Genomic DNA, 15,026 nt, shown 5'->3' with positions numbered 1-15,026 from the left:
GACCAATGCCGTCTCCATGCTGTACCCGGGCCTGAAACCCGACTGAAACGGATCCAGGTAGCTTCATCCAGGTACTGGGGAAGCTGACGTGCTACCACACTCTCGACAACCTTTGCTACAAAGCGAAGGTTGGAGACCGGACGATAGTTGGCTAAAGAAGCTGGGTCCAGGGAAGGCTTCTTGAGGAGGGGCCTCACCACCGCCTCCTTCAAGGCGGTGGGAAAGAACCCCTCTCTCAATGAAGCGTTGGTAATCGCCTGGAGCCAGCCTCGTGTCACCTCCCGGGAAGCCGAAACTAACCAAGAGGGACATAGGTCCAGCACACAAGTGGCAGCACTGAGTCTCCCCATAATCCTGTCCATGCCTTCGGGGGTCACAGGGTCAAACCCATCCCAGATTGTCTCCTCAAGATTCATCCCCATCGGCTCGCCCGAATCTACCCAGTCAGAGTCCAAGCCTGTCCGGATCTGAGCGATTTTATCCTGCAGATACTGAACAAATTCTTCAGCCCTACCCTGCAAGGGGTCTTCCCCAGTTCCTTGGTTAAGTAAGGAGCGGGTCACCCTAAACAGGGCGGCTGGGCGGTTATCTGCGGACGCGATAAGAGCGGAAAAATATTGCCGTTTTGCCGCTTCTATCGCCACTAAGTAGGATTTAATATAAATTCTTACTAGTGTTCGATCAGATTCGGACTGGCTGGCCCTCCAGCCACTCTCTAGGTGTCTTTTCCGGTGTTTCATCTCCCGGAGCTCCCCGGTAAACCAGGGAGCCATCCAGGATCGACACCGGGTCAGAGGCCGCAAAGGCACAACATGATCCAAAGCCCCAGCGGCAGCCCTATCCCAGGCTCCCACTAGGGCTACAGTCGAGTTGTGAGCAAGGGATTCAGGAAAAGTCCCAAGCTCCATCAGGAACCTTTCTGGGTCCATCAGGTGCCTGGGGAGGAACCATCTAGTCGGTTCCCCCTCCCTGCGGCGAGGGGTAGCGGTATGGAAGTCAAGCCTGATGAGGAAATGATCAGACCATGACAAGGGTTGAATGGAAATATCCCCTAAATCTAGATCATTCATCCACTGCCCAGAGACAAAAATCAGGTCGAGCGTGTGTCCCCCATTATGGGTGGGGTCTTGAATTAACTGAGTTAGGTCCATAGCTGTCATGGAAGCCATGAACTCCCGAGCTGACTCGGATGTCTCGCCAATGGAGGGCAGATTGAAATCCCCCAGGACCATGAGCCTGGGGAAATCAACCGCCAATCCAGCTAATACATCCAGCAGCTCTGTCAGGGCCGATGAAACATAGCAGGGAGACAGGTATGTAACAAAAAGGCCCACCTGAGCTCCAAGTCCCCACTTCACAAAGAGGGACTCACACCCGCCTATCTGAGGCACAGTGACCTCATGAGGTCTGAGACTTTCCCTAATAACCACCGCTACCCCCCCGCCCCTGCCCTGGGCTCTCGGCTGGTGAAACGCCCTGAAGCCTGGTGGGCATAGTTCACTAAGGGGCACACACCCCTCATGGCCCAACCAGGTCTCCGTAATGCACGCCAGGTCCGCTCTACCCTCCTGTATGAGGTCGTAAATGAGGGAAGCCTTATGTACCACAGACCTGGCGTTAAGCGACACCAGCCGGAGACCAGGGTCCTGTAATCCCGAGCACCCGGGGGTGCAAGAAGGGCGATGAGGGTCGGAACGCGCGATTGCTCTCAAACAGCAAACCCGCATCCTCCGAACATCATTTGGCCCTCGGCCCCCACCATATCTGCCTCTCCCACAAACAGTAGAGATGGTGAACTCCCCAATGGAATGGCTTAATGTCTCCCCCGGAATCCCAACCCTTCCTAGCCCTCCCAACCCGCGCCCATTAGTTAGCGCTGGCCTGTGCCCTGGCAGACTCCCCCCCAAAGCCTGTCTGAGCCATCCGAATCAACCCCCCTCCCCCCTTAAAATTTGGTTTAAAAGCCCCTGTAAAAAACCCTTAAGAAGTCTCTTCTTTGCATGCCACCTCTCGGGATCCCAAGATCCGTCATTAAGGAAGCGTCTTGATAGGTCAGAAGGCCATCCCCGGGAAAGGGGGAGTTCCCGGAGGGAATAAAGTTCTGTCGCAGTATAGCATAGAGGAGAGTGTGGCATCAACCAAACGGGATGACATCATGTGGGAGATGGAATGAGGAGATGACATGTCCACGGGGGGGGGCAGCCGGCAGTGTTCAAGGGGGTAGCAGGAAGCTTATGTCCATCGTAAAAATTGTCGATGTTGGGGACAATATGTAAGGGTAACGGCCAGCTGTCCAAAATTGCAGCAGATGCTAGCTTGCGAGGTGGTAAAGCGGCCAGTGATGGCGGCAATGAGGACAGCGGCGGCATCGGCGGCTGCTCCAACTCCGACTCCAACAGCTAAGCTCCGCCCATGCCAGCCGCACTCACATCCATCGCCAGGGCCGCACTCCGTTGACCCAGTCCATAATATCACAGCAGGGGGGGGGGCAAATGGCCAAATGGCACAGAACGGTGGCCCAGGCAATGGCAGTAATACCGGGGGGGTCACAATGAAGCACCCCCCTCCAGCCACGCCCACGCCAGCTCCCGAAGCCATCTTCCGCTGGCGTTAGTATCCATGCCAGCTGCCTCAGCCACTCCCCGCTGATCTAATTTATCATGTTCACAAGCAAGGAGGAGAGGTGGGGGAGCAACCGGGATAACACCACGGCATGAGGAGCGGCAAATATAAAGACCCCAAACCAGGCATCCCACTGCCACCACTGGCCTTCCCCACACCGGCTGCAGAGACCCCAGGCCGGGCGTCCAGCCGGGCGTCCCGCCGCAGCTGCTGACCACACCCACACCGGCAGCTGACCGATGCTCTCCATTCTCCTTTCACCGCCCCATTTCACTCACGATGTTCCGGCTATAAGGCAGGACATCTCAGCTCAAGGGTATCCCCCGAGGTCCCAGGAAGTTCTCATAGCTGGACCTGGAACCAACGATGAAATAGGGTACCCCTGCAACCCGCAAGAAGGACAATCATCTCCCCGAAGCTCTCCTCAAACGCGACAGGACACCATCTTGGGCATGTGTAGTAGGAAGCATAGGAGCATAGAAGCAATTAGAGCATTTCATTTATAGTTTTGATGTTATGCTTCTAGGGCAACTTCTAATAAATTGATGCCTTCTATATTTGTTGATTTAAATATATATAATTTCCCATCAACAAACAATAAACCCTAGTTTTTAAGTGCAAAGTATATGTTGGTATCTGATTGAAAACATTAGTAAGAAAAGGGATCTTTATGCATTCATTGCAAATATGTATAGTACAGAGGTGGGTTCCTACCAGTATGGTCCAGTTTGGCCGAATAGGTAGAAATTCCGGCGGACATGTGACCATACCAGTTCTATCCTCGGCGGCGCCATCTTGGTTTTCTTGGTTTTTTCAATCTTAATTGAAAAAATGTAATTCCCCCCCCCTTTTTAATATTGTGCGCATGCGCAGACCATTTTAAGTGCAAATGCCCCGCCCACCTGCCTCACTTAGTCAGTCCTCATCTCCCAGGTGGCTTCCCTGCCTAAGCTGCCTTGCCTGCCTAAGCTGCCACATGGTGCCTGCCCTGTGCCCCAACTGAGCTGCCTCCTCCTCCTCCTTACCTACAGGTAAGTCTCACTAGTCCCCCCGGAGCTTGCTGCGCCCCCCGTCCCCACCAGACAAACAACCTTACTTTCCCCTGCCCCTTCCAGGATCCCCATGAGCACCATTTTTGTTCCCAGGAGGCTTCAGAGGGGCCTGCTAGGCCCAAAATAGAGCCTGGGGAGGCTCCCTGCAGCCCCCTGGGAGCAAAAATGGGGGGGGCTTCACGAGAGAAAAAGAAAGAAATTCTCACTGTTTGAGTCCTTGAGTTACAACCAGGGGTAGGATTCAAAAATGTTAGCAACCGGTTTTCTGCCCGGTTGCTGGGTGGGCATGGCCATGATGGGTGTTGCCTACTCAGCTTCCTACAACATGGTGGGGGGCATTTTTGCCCTCCCCAGGCTTCAGAGGTTTTCCTTGAGCCTCCAGGAGGGTGAAAATGGCCTCCCTCGGGCTCTGGATGCCAGAAACAGGCCCGTTTTCAGACTTCTGGTACTTCCGGTAGGCCCATTTTTCACCCTTCCCAGGCTCCAAAGGCTTTTCCCAAGCGTCCAGGAGAGCGAAAACAGCCTTCCCGGGCTACTGAGGCCACAAATGGGCCTGTTTCCAGACTTCTGGGAGGGCCATTTTTTGCCCTCCCAGAGCTTCTGCATGGGCCCTGCACTTACCTGGCATGATGAACAGGCTGTGTGGAGACTTCTGGGAGGGCAGGGCAGGGTGGGTGAGGCCAGCTGGTCCTTGCAACAACCAGTTCGTCTAAACTGGTGCAAACTGGCTGAATCCCACCCTTGATTATGACTATAATTAGCCTGGTTGTAAGTCATGGTCAAAAGTTGAGGTATGTGACTGGATTTGAAGTTATTGCTGGTTTCTTTTTTTACAACAGTCATTAAGCAATTGTCAGTCATTTAAATGAATCAATTTATCCCAATAGGCAGTTTTTCAGTGGAAATTGGCAAAAAAAGTCACAAGTAGTGGTCTTGTGTAAACTGGTGCAAAGGTGAGCTGGTTAGCAAACATTTGAATACAATCGTGATTTCAAGGAGGGTTATACAGTTGTTGTAACTCCAAAAATGGGTCAGAATAGCTTGGGGATGTCCATTATAACATTGCAACTCCCGGCTGCCAAGGCTGCAAGCCACTGTAGTTAGAACAAGTATGTAACACTCCTCCCCTCTTGGATGGAATGATCCTACTAGTTACGTAGTCACCCAGGTAGGTAGGTTTTTGGGTAGCTCTGCCTGACCTGCACAGTTCAGTAGGAGGGGTTTCCTTGGACAGGTCTGTCGGACCTGTTTGCTCCACAGCTCCGCTTGGTGGAAGCTCCTGGAACCTTTCACAGGCCGCGGCTGGAGCTTCTAGAGCCGGTTCACTCAGAGCTCGCTGCAGGCCTGCAACAAAAACATGTTATATGTTTCCTTGTACCCTCGGGCTTGAGCTGGCGGTGGAAGGAGTGAGTGTTTGCTCCGTTTGGATAGGGTTTTGGCTAACTCTTGCAGGAGTTACCTCTGGTTGTCTAAGAGTGGAGCTGGATAGGCGGCCACGGAGTTGGTCAATATGCCTTCTTCAATTCCTACCATCCTCGAGCTCTAGGAGGTAAGAGCGAGGGCCGGTGATGCCTATCACTGTGGCAGGAATCCACAGAGTTTCCCCGGCTTAGTTGTGGGTGTATACCGAATCCCCTATGCTAAACGTCCGAATCTTGCTTGTGGAGTCTGGGTGCAATGAGGCAGAATAATTGGGGTGTAGCCGGTCTAAGTGGGACCTTAGCCGGCGACCCATGAGAAGCTTGGAGGGGCTTCTTCCTGTAGTGGCACTGGGTATGATGTGCTGAATTAGCAAATAGTGGTCAACCCGTGTTTGCCAATCTCCCAGGCCCATCCTAGAGAGGGCCTCTTTTGCAGATCTCACCATTCTCTCCGCCTGACCATTGGAGGCCGGATGGAATGGCGCGACCAGGGCATGCCTGATTCCCTGAGTTGCTAGGAAGGTCTCAAATTGCATGGCCGTGAATTAGGGCCCGTTATCAGATACCAAGACATCAGGCAGGCCATGCGTGGAGAAAAGTCTCTGTAGCACCTTGATGACCGCTTCTGCTATAGTGGAGGTCATCAGGACTACCTCTAACCATTTCGAGTAGGCATCCACAACTACAAGAAATGTCTGGCCGTGAACTGGGGCAGCAAAGTCAACATGCACTCTAGACCATGGTGCTTGAGGTCGCTCCCACTCCTTAGCGGGCGCCTCTGGGGGAGCTGGTCTGGACTCCTGGCACAGTGTGCAGGTAGCCACCATTCTTCAATCTCCCTGTCCATGTTAGGCCACCACACGTAATTCCTAGCCAAAGACTTCATCCTGACAATTCCAGGATGCCCTACGTGTAAAGCCTCTACTGCAATGTACAGCTTGGGTGGAATAACAACCTTGTCCCCCCACAGTAAACAGCCATTTACAACCGATAACTCATCGCAGTTGGCAAAATACATTTTGAAATCAGCCCCAACAGGCCCCATGGAACCTCTTTACTCCGGCCACTACAGTCAAAGTCTCATGGTCCAGCTGGCTATAGTTTTGCTCTGCGGCGGACAAGGTCCTGGCGTAAAATGCAATAGGGGCTTCGATTCTGTTGGGTATGCGGTGGCTGAGGACGGTGCCGATGCTGAACAGGGAAGCGTCGCAGGTCAGCACCAACGGCAGGGTCTGGCTGTACTGTACCAGGAAGGAATCCGCCGACAGGAGTCGTTTTACCACAGCAAATGCAGCAGCCTCAGCTTTGCCCCAGGACCACTTTGCATTCTTAGCCAGGAGACGATGTAAGGGCTCAGCAACGGTGGCTTTCTATTTCAGAAAGACGCTGTAGAAATTAAGGTGCCCGAGGAACACCTGCAGCTCAGTTTGATTGCGAGGTGTGGGGGCGTCCTGAATTGCTTTGATTTTTTGTGTGGTCGGGTGAATCCCAGAGCCGTCGATTAGTGCCCTAGGAAGTCAACCCTTGGCACCTTAATTTGGCATTTCTCTTTTTTGAGACGGAGGCCTTTGTCTCTAATTCGAGCCAAAACTGTTCGTATACATTTTAAAAGTTGCGCCTCGTTTGCAGCCGATACCAAGATGTCGTCGAAATAGGGGATGACTCCTGGAATCCCCTCCAAAAGCTGTTCCATGATGCTTTGGAACATCCAGGGGCAATACTAACGCCGAATTGCAAGCGGTGACATTTGAATGCACCCCTGTGCGTCACAATGGTTTGGGCCTCCGCCATAGCACCATCTACAGGCAATTGTTGGTATGCCTGCGCCATGTCCAATTTAGCGAATTTTTTTCCGGGGCCTAATGAATGAAGGAGATGCTGTACAATGGATACAGGGTAGGCACTTTGTTGTAGCGCTTTATTTGTTGTGCACTTGTAGTCCATGCAGATGTGGACAGACTCGTCAGATTTGACAGGTGTCACTATAGGGGTCTCCCAGCGTGTGTGATCAACCGGCTCTAGGATTCCCTGGCCTACGAGCTTGTCAATTTCCCTGTCAATTTTGGGGCGGAGAGCAAAAGGTATTTCCTGGGCTTTAGCCTTATTGGGGCTATGTTGGGGTCCAAACTAAAGGAAATTGGAGTCCCCAATACTTACCCAGACCAGTGCCGAAGACGTCCTTGAACTCCTTAAAGATGACTTCAGCGCCGTCGTCTTTCAAGGCGTTGATACCGGTCACCTCTAGGCCCAGGGCTTGGAACCAATCTAGCCCTAGGAGGCTCTGCAGGTTGCCACTGACCACTGTCATTGGGAGTTTCCCGTTGAACTTCTTGAACTTCACCTGGAAGGTGCCTTGGCCCACGATGGGGAGCAGTTTCCCTGGTAATTGATTAGGCGGATGTCAGGGGTGCGAAGATGCTGCTTCTTTAGGCTAGGGATAGCCTGCTTCAGGGTAGACCACGGTATGATGGTCAGTGATGACCCGATGTCGATCTCCATCTCACATGGAGAGTCCTCAATGAGGACTGTGACCTTCAGCTTTTTTGGCCGCCTGGTGCAGACTTGGCCGATTGACATATGGTAGGTGACTCTATTGTCGCCCTCTGAGTGCCGTGGTGGCTTTTGCCAGGCCCCTTGGTTGGGCCTCTGTTGGTTTGGTGCGCTTCTAGGCTGCCAGGCTGTGGCAGGGAATTCGCTCCAGCACACCATGGCAATGTGCCCCTTTCGCTCACAGCGCTGGCAGGTTACGTTGCGGAAATGGCAAACCGATCTGGCATGGTCTCTTCTGCAGCTAGCGCAAGGCGGGAGATATGATTTGAATATTCGCACCGGCTGGGCGCGGCTACTGCGCATGAGGCAGCTGTCATCTTCTTCGCCTTCTAAGCTCTTTGGCTCTGCAGCCTCGCGATGTACGCATGTACTCTTCCGCGCGTCTTGTGGAATGCTTTGGCGCTGCAGAGTCTCAGTAGATTTGATGGCTGATTCGGATGCCCTGGCTTAGTCCAAGGCAATCTGTAGAGTGAGGTTAGATTTAGCGAGTAACCTCCTCTGTATTATGCGGTCCAGAATCAGCTCGTCCAGGTCTCGTAATTTGCAGTACGCTGCGGCGTTGCGGAGCGCCGCAACATGCTCATTAATCGACTCGCCCTCTTTCTGGTTCCTGATGTTAAACTCATGCTGGCGAACATGCTTGGATGGCTTGGGCGCATAGTGAGTCCTTAGCATCTGCTGAAGCACGGACCAGGCGACTGATTGTAGCGGTGTCGGCTCAGAGAGGTCTTTCGCTGTTTTGAACACTTCCCGGCCACAATACCCCAGGAACATGTTCTTCTTGTGGCCTTCAGAAAGGCCCACGAGGTTGTTTGCCTCGAGGAAACAGTCAAATTGTAGCCTTTACGAGTCCCAGTGCTCAGTGACTGGGTCATATGAGTCAGTGGGGCATGCATGGCCATTTTGTGTTCAGAGGGCATTTTGAGTTTGCCGCTCAAAAATGGCTGCTTGAAGCCACACCGAGCTCCGGGCTGGATGTAATTGCTGGATTGCTACGCTCTCTTTGGTTCGCCTAGTTGCCTTCCAATCCCATCCTCGTCGCCAGTGTTAGATTGGGTAATGGATAGGCACACACAGGCTTAACGGTAACAACAGCTATTTATTAAGTACAACAAGTGAGAACAATCCAGTGAAGGTTCAGTCTGACAGCAGCCCTTTTATAGGGAGCTGTCAGACCCTTCGACCAATAGGATTAAACCTCTGTTCCCGCCGGAACAGAGGACCTTGGTGGAACCCACTGTAGTTAGAACAAGTATCTAACACAACCACTGTTTCACATGGAATTCAATATCGCAGAATAAGGAATTTACTTTGACTGAATGACAAAAATACCAGATTATTTATATTTAATTTAAAGCGTATAATATAGTGTTGTGCAGTACTTCAGGTCTGCACAGACAAAAAAGTAGTTTACAATGCCTAAGGGGAAGAATGCAATACCTTTTTTATAATTCCTTAAACCAAACCCACCTTTTTTATAGGTTGGTTCTGTAGCTAGAAAGAGCAATTGTGCAATCCTGGGGGGAAATGCAGTTTTTTTTTAAAAAAAACAGGTGCTAACTCAATGAAACAAGTTTTTACCTTTAAATTTGAAGCACTGTGCAACCTTATTTACACTATCACGATCATGCTGTAGTTATCAATAATTTCCAGTTTTAATAAATATGGTAAGTTGTATATCTTTCCAACTGTCAACTAATAAGAGATATCTAGATATAAGAGTAGCCTTATTGGTTTTATATATATATATATATATATATATATATATATATATATATATATATATGTGTGTGTGTGTGTGTGTGTGTGTGTGTGTGTGTGTGTGTGCGCGCGCGCGCGTATGTGTGTGTGTTGTATTTGTGCTGATAAATAAATTTGGGCATACCAGGACATACACACACACACACACATACATATATAAAACCAATAAGGCAACTCTTATATGCATATATATATATATATACATACATACATACATACATACATACATACATACATACATACATACACACACACACACACACACACACATACACACACACATATATATATATATACATACATACATACATACATACATACATACATTATACACTTACACACACACACACACACACACACACTAATATGCTGCCCATGTCACTGATGAGGGTGGGGAGTGTGTGCGAGAGACTATAAACTACATATAACACTGTCCAGAGTTTCTTTTTTTAGTGAGATGGATAAAAACAAAGTTGTTTTTCCTTTCTGTTGCAACATTACTTACTAATCAGATTCAGGTATATGTATTTCTTCTGAATATTTAGACTGCCCAAGAGGCTGCTTCTGATTGGACTTTCTTACACTGCTTGCCCAGAAAGCCAGAAGAAGTTAACGATGAAGTATTTTATTCTCCAAAGTCACTAGTTTTTCAAGAGACTGAAAACAGGAAATGGACTATTATGGTATGGACATTGTAATCACTTAGATGTGAGCAATTTTGTTCTCTAGGTTCATTTAGTGATTGTTTGAAGTTACAATAGCACTGAAAAAAAATGACATGATCATTTTTCACACTTACAACCATGGCAGCATTCCCATGGTCATGTGATCAAAATTAGATGCTTGGCAACTGATTCATATTTATGACAGTTGCTATGTCCTGGGATCATATAATCACCTTTTGCAACTTTCTGATAAACAACGTCAATGGGGAAACGAGATTCACTTAACAACCATTTACTAAGTTAACTGCAGAGATTCACTTAACAACTGTGGCAAGAAAGGTCGTAAAATGGGACAAAATTCACTCAACAAATCTCTCATTTAGTAAAATAAATTTTGGGAATTTTTGGATCAATTGTGGTAAGTCAAGTACTACCTGTATTCTATTTTCCTTTTTGATAGTTGGAATCACCCCAACTATCCAATATATATTAAATTGAGGCCTGCAGTAGTAATAGCACTTAGACTTATATACTGCTTCATAGTACTTTTACAGCCCTCTCTAAGCGGTTTACAGAGTCAGCATATTGCCCCCAACAATCTGGGTCCTCATTTTACCCACCTCAAAAGGATGGAAGGCCAAGTCAACCTTGAGCCGTGAGGTTTGAACTGCTGAACTGCAGTTAGCAGTCAGCTGAAGTAGCCTGCAGTACTGCACTCTAACCACTGTGCCACCTAATTTTTAGCTTTGACTAAATTGTATTCAGTTGCTTAATAGCAAAAATGGCACAAATGGGCTTTTCCAGTACTAGTTTCACTAATATGAGTGGGATTGAGACGCAGGGCTGAGTATTAAAAATAAGAACAAGGCAAGGGAGTTTTGATGGATGTATTCTTGTTATTATGTATTTGACACACTTGTTGGTCAATTGATAATTGATTAAGTTTGAATAAACTACCTCCTACAAATTCATGATTGTCAACAGGGGGCAAGAAGGGTTATTTAGAAGGTAGCACCCCTAAGCTGAGGCTAAGTTGGTAGCATCAATTACATGGTCTGACAGAATATTTTTTTAAAAAACCTCTTTAAAATCTCCCAATGTATCTTTATAGGAAATCACCAGTGACGTGTGGTGAGGTTTATGGCTGGTGAGGCACTGACACAGTGATGGGTTTCAAATTTTTTTAGACTTGTGGATTTCAACTCCCAGAATTCCACAGCCAGGAACGCTCAGTTCTGATTTAAAGCGACAACATTTGTTTTTCTCCTTTGCAAAAGAGGTTTGCTTCTTTCTTTTTCTTTTTCTTCTCCCTTCCCCTCCTTCCTCCCTCTCTCCCTCCCTCCCCCCTCTCTCAAACACACACGCACACACACGTTGGATTGGACTATCTCTCCTATCCCCTTCCCTCTCTCTCACTCACTCTCTCTCAAACACACACACGCACACACATGTTGGATTGGACTATCTCTCCTACCCCCTTCCCTCTGTCTCACTCACTCTGTCTCAAACACACACACACACACACACACACACACACATACACAAAGTTGGATTGTAGGGAAGAGCACCAGCGAGGAGACCACAGGAACCTTTGCCCAAAGCACCGCACCAGGAGGATGAAGTTTGAATTCCTCCCCCTCCCTCCGACCCACACGTACCTTTTCCAGCTGTTTCGGAGATGATTTCAACTCTGCTCTTGCCTCGGGTCCTCTGAAGAAGCCCCGCCCAAAAAAGCGTCCTCTACTATGAGGCAGGAGAACTGAGTGCCTCACCTAAGTCAGGAATTTTTAGGCTTTTAACCCTTGCTTAACTCTGCTCAAGTGATCATAAAACGCCTAAAGTCAGACTAGATGAGGCATGCATTTCTCCTGCCTCATAGTAGAGGGCGCTTTTTTAGAGGCTTTTTTAAACAATTAAGCAGAGTCATCCACGGTGAGGCAGCAACTAGCTCAGCCTGACCTCAGCTCTCACCTTTTTCCTTTTACATTTTTTTCTTTTCATGATGACAGTGGTGAGGCTGTGCCTCCCCTGCCTCACCTGACTGCACGTCGCTGGAAATCACTGGTTTTTCCATTCTGAGCTCCCTCCCACCTCTTTTGTTATGTGACCCAGAATGAATGTGTTATTATGGAGTTAATTTTAGTTTTCTCTATATATTTGTTTCTAGATGCTTGTTCTCTGCTGCCAAACATATTTTTAAGATAAACAAATCAATCACCACAAAAGCAGGTGATGCTCATTAACTAACTAACTAATTCTGCAGAGTTAGACAAATTCCTTGCTGATAAGGCTATCATTGGCTACAGTGATATTTATATGCTACCTGCAAGACTACAAGTGGCAAACTTTTGAACTCCATTTGCCAGCAAGCTGTAATAGGAAAAGCTTTTATTCCCTTGTCTCATCTGTTAACATTCCCATGGATATCTAATTAGCCTTTTGGGGAAATGGGATGCTGGACTAGTAACTTAAGTCTTGTTCAACAATGTTTTATGCATTGACTTACTAATGTTGATATAAAAGGACACTGCATATATGTTCTACTTTATTATCATTTTACTGATACTTCCAATGCTGTCTGCAAACATTGAATTGGATTTTGGTACCAGTGAAAATTATGAGCTGAATAAGTCATGACCCATTCTATATCCAATTAATTTTATTGGTTATTAATTTAACAAACTAAATCCACACTATATATGTAATTGTAAAAAAAAATTCATAGTGTAATTGTATTAATTCTGTCTTCTAGGCTGTCATGGTTTCCCTGCTAACAGATTATTCACCAGAGATGCAAATGCCTAAATTTTAATTTTGAGGATTCTGCCAAGGAAAATATTCTTTACAGTGAAATCATTTGCTTTATAAAGGAACTTTTTATTTGAAAAGCAAGATCAAATCGGTGATAATTATTTAACAATATATAAAAACATGTTATATTTTCACAGTGGATCTGCTCTTTTATTAAACATTGCAGCTGCACTTTTTTCTTTTGCCTACCTCTTCTGTGGTCTGTATTTTGATTAGATTCCCAATATATTTAGTATTTCAGCAAATGGGTCATTTCAAATTTCAAACAATGATTTCTCATTGTAGAAGTAGAAGTGACCTCATAAACATATCCTGGAGCCATTACTGTAAAAATCACTGCAGTTTTCTCAAAAGCATTGAACTTGGAGAGCATGACCAGATATGTCCCTGTGCACTGGGGGGCGGGGGCATGTTTGGAGAGTGAGAGAAAAAAAATTATATGCATTTCAGATACAATTGGAAAAAAACTAAGCTCTTTTGTCAACTCTGAAGCGAACCTGGATGCAGCCATCTTTTGCTACCTTATAGTTGCCATGAACTCTGAAAGGGGGAAGGGAGGAGGAAGTAGATAGACTGGCTAACAGTCAAAACAAAGAGTTCTCTTGTGGGAACCAAGGCCATCCCAACAGGTGACACTTGAAGGAGGAGAGGAGTGACCAAGCAGCCCGTCAGCTACTTTCATTGGACAATATGACCAGTAACATCTGGGGAGGGATATATTTGCTGTTTTAATTAGGGGAAAAACCACAAGAACTTTTAGTGTTGGTTTTCACTAGCTGTGCCACTATGATGTATCCAATAAACATATTCTTTGAAGAATCTACCTTCCTTGGAGTTTTGTTTTTGGCACATGCATTACTTGGAACGCTGACAATAAACCAACTCTCTTAACTTTCCATTCCAACCGAAGCCGGTCCCCAGGGTCCTGAGCCCCAGCTGCTCACCCGATCTTTTGAAAGAGTAGAAAAGACTCAGGGAAGGCCGTGGAAATGGAGAAAGAGGGAGAAGGAGTTGCCAGTTCCCGTGCAGTCCCTACTGAAAGCCTGCAGACGGCAGCAACACTGGCAGAGGTTGCCTTCCTGGGGGCGACCCAGCTGAAGTTCCAGAAGGAGGCGCCTGCTGTTGAGGATTTGTACTGGGCCAAAGAAGACTTCAGGTGCCAGGACTCCAGCCAGGGGTTTAGAATGGAGTTTCCATTGATATTGACGCAGGACTCAAGTCACCTTTGCCGCACACTGAAGGGCAAGGGGACTCCTTGAGCCAGATGAATCCAAGGAATGGTGATATCTGACCGCCCTCCCCAGTCAGGCAGTGAAAAATCTGAGAGAGATGTTCAATCGGATGAGCACTGAGGGGATGGGACAGGAGTGTAGGTTCAAATCAGTGACGTGCAGTCAGGGGAGGCAGGGGAGGCACAGCCTCACCGCTCTCATCATGAAAAGAAAAAAAATGTAAAAGGGAAAAGGCGAGTGCTGAGGTGAGGCTAGCTAGCTGCTGCCTCACCGTGAATGACTGCCTAACTGTTTAAAAAAGCCTCTAAAAAGCACCCTCTACTATAAGGCAGGAGAACTGCATGCCTCATCTAGTCTGACTTTTTAGGCGTTTTATGATCGCTCGAGCAGAGTTAAGTGAGGGTTAAAAGCCTAAAAAATCCCGAGGTAGGTGAGGCACGCAGTTCTCCTCATAGTAGAGGGCGCTCGTTCTTCCTGTGACTCAACTCTTCCCTTTTTCTTCCCTTCTCGCTTGCGATAAAGTGACAATAAAGGGGGAGCGCAGAGATGTACCTTCATCTCTTCATTGATTTCCCTTTTTACAGGATGAGCCAGCTTCCTGCTTCTTTTATTTTCTGGAGGTCTCACTCCTTTCTCCATTTCTGTCATTTTTTATTTTATTTTATTTTTTGTTTGGTGTGCATGTGTGTATTTGTGTGGCACACACGCATGTGTGTATGTCTCTACTTCGGTGGAGATGAAATGGCTGCTGGTATTATTTGGGAAAAAGCTTTCGGTGGGGGGGAAGGTTGTTTGAGAGGAAGGGAGGGAGGACAGGGGTGGCTTTTAGCGCTGATTTGTTTCCCTCTCTTTTCTCTCTCTCTCATTCTCTCCCTTCAGCTCCCTTTCATTTCTCTCTCCCTCTCCCCCTTC

The 15,026-nt window shown here is 47.6% G+C and overlaps 1 protein-coding gene across 3 annotated transcripts in view; it reads left to right on the top strand.

Moving 5' to 3' along the window:
* OTC (ornithine transcarbamylase) overlaps positions 1-13,053 on the top strand; it is a 61,859-nt gene extending 48,806 nt beyond the window's left edge. For all 3 annotated transcript variants that reach the window (XM_081950055.1, XM_081950056.1, XM_081950057.1), the window contains 2 exons: positions 9,952-10,089; positions 12,824-13,053. In XM_081950055.1, coding sequence (XP_081806181.1) covers positions 9,952-10,089; positions 12,824-12,883 — 198 coding nt within the window. In that variant the 3' untranslated portion in view covers positions 12,884-13,053. The remainder of the gene's footprint in view (positions 1-9,951; positions 10,090-12,823) is intronic.
* The last annotated feature ends 1,973 nt before the right edge of the window (positions 13,054-15,026 follow it).

Source organism: Natrix helvetica, assembly GCF_964273705.1.
Source record: "Natrix helvetica genome assembly, chromosome: 4".
Classification (NCBI taxonomy): Eukaryota; Metazoa; Chordata; class Lepidosauria; order Squamata; family Natricidae; genus Natrix; species Natrix helvetica.
The sequence above is the reverse complement of the archived record's forward strand: the minus strand, read 5'-3'. Positions and strand labels throughout refer to the sequence as shown.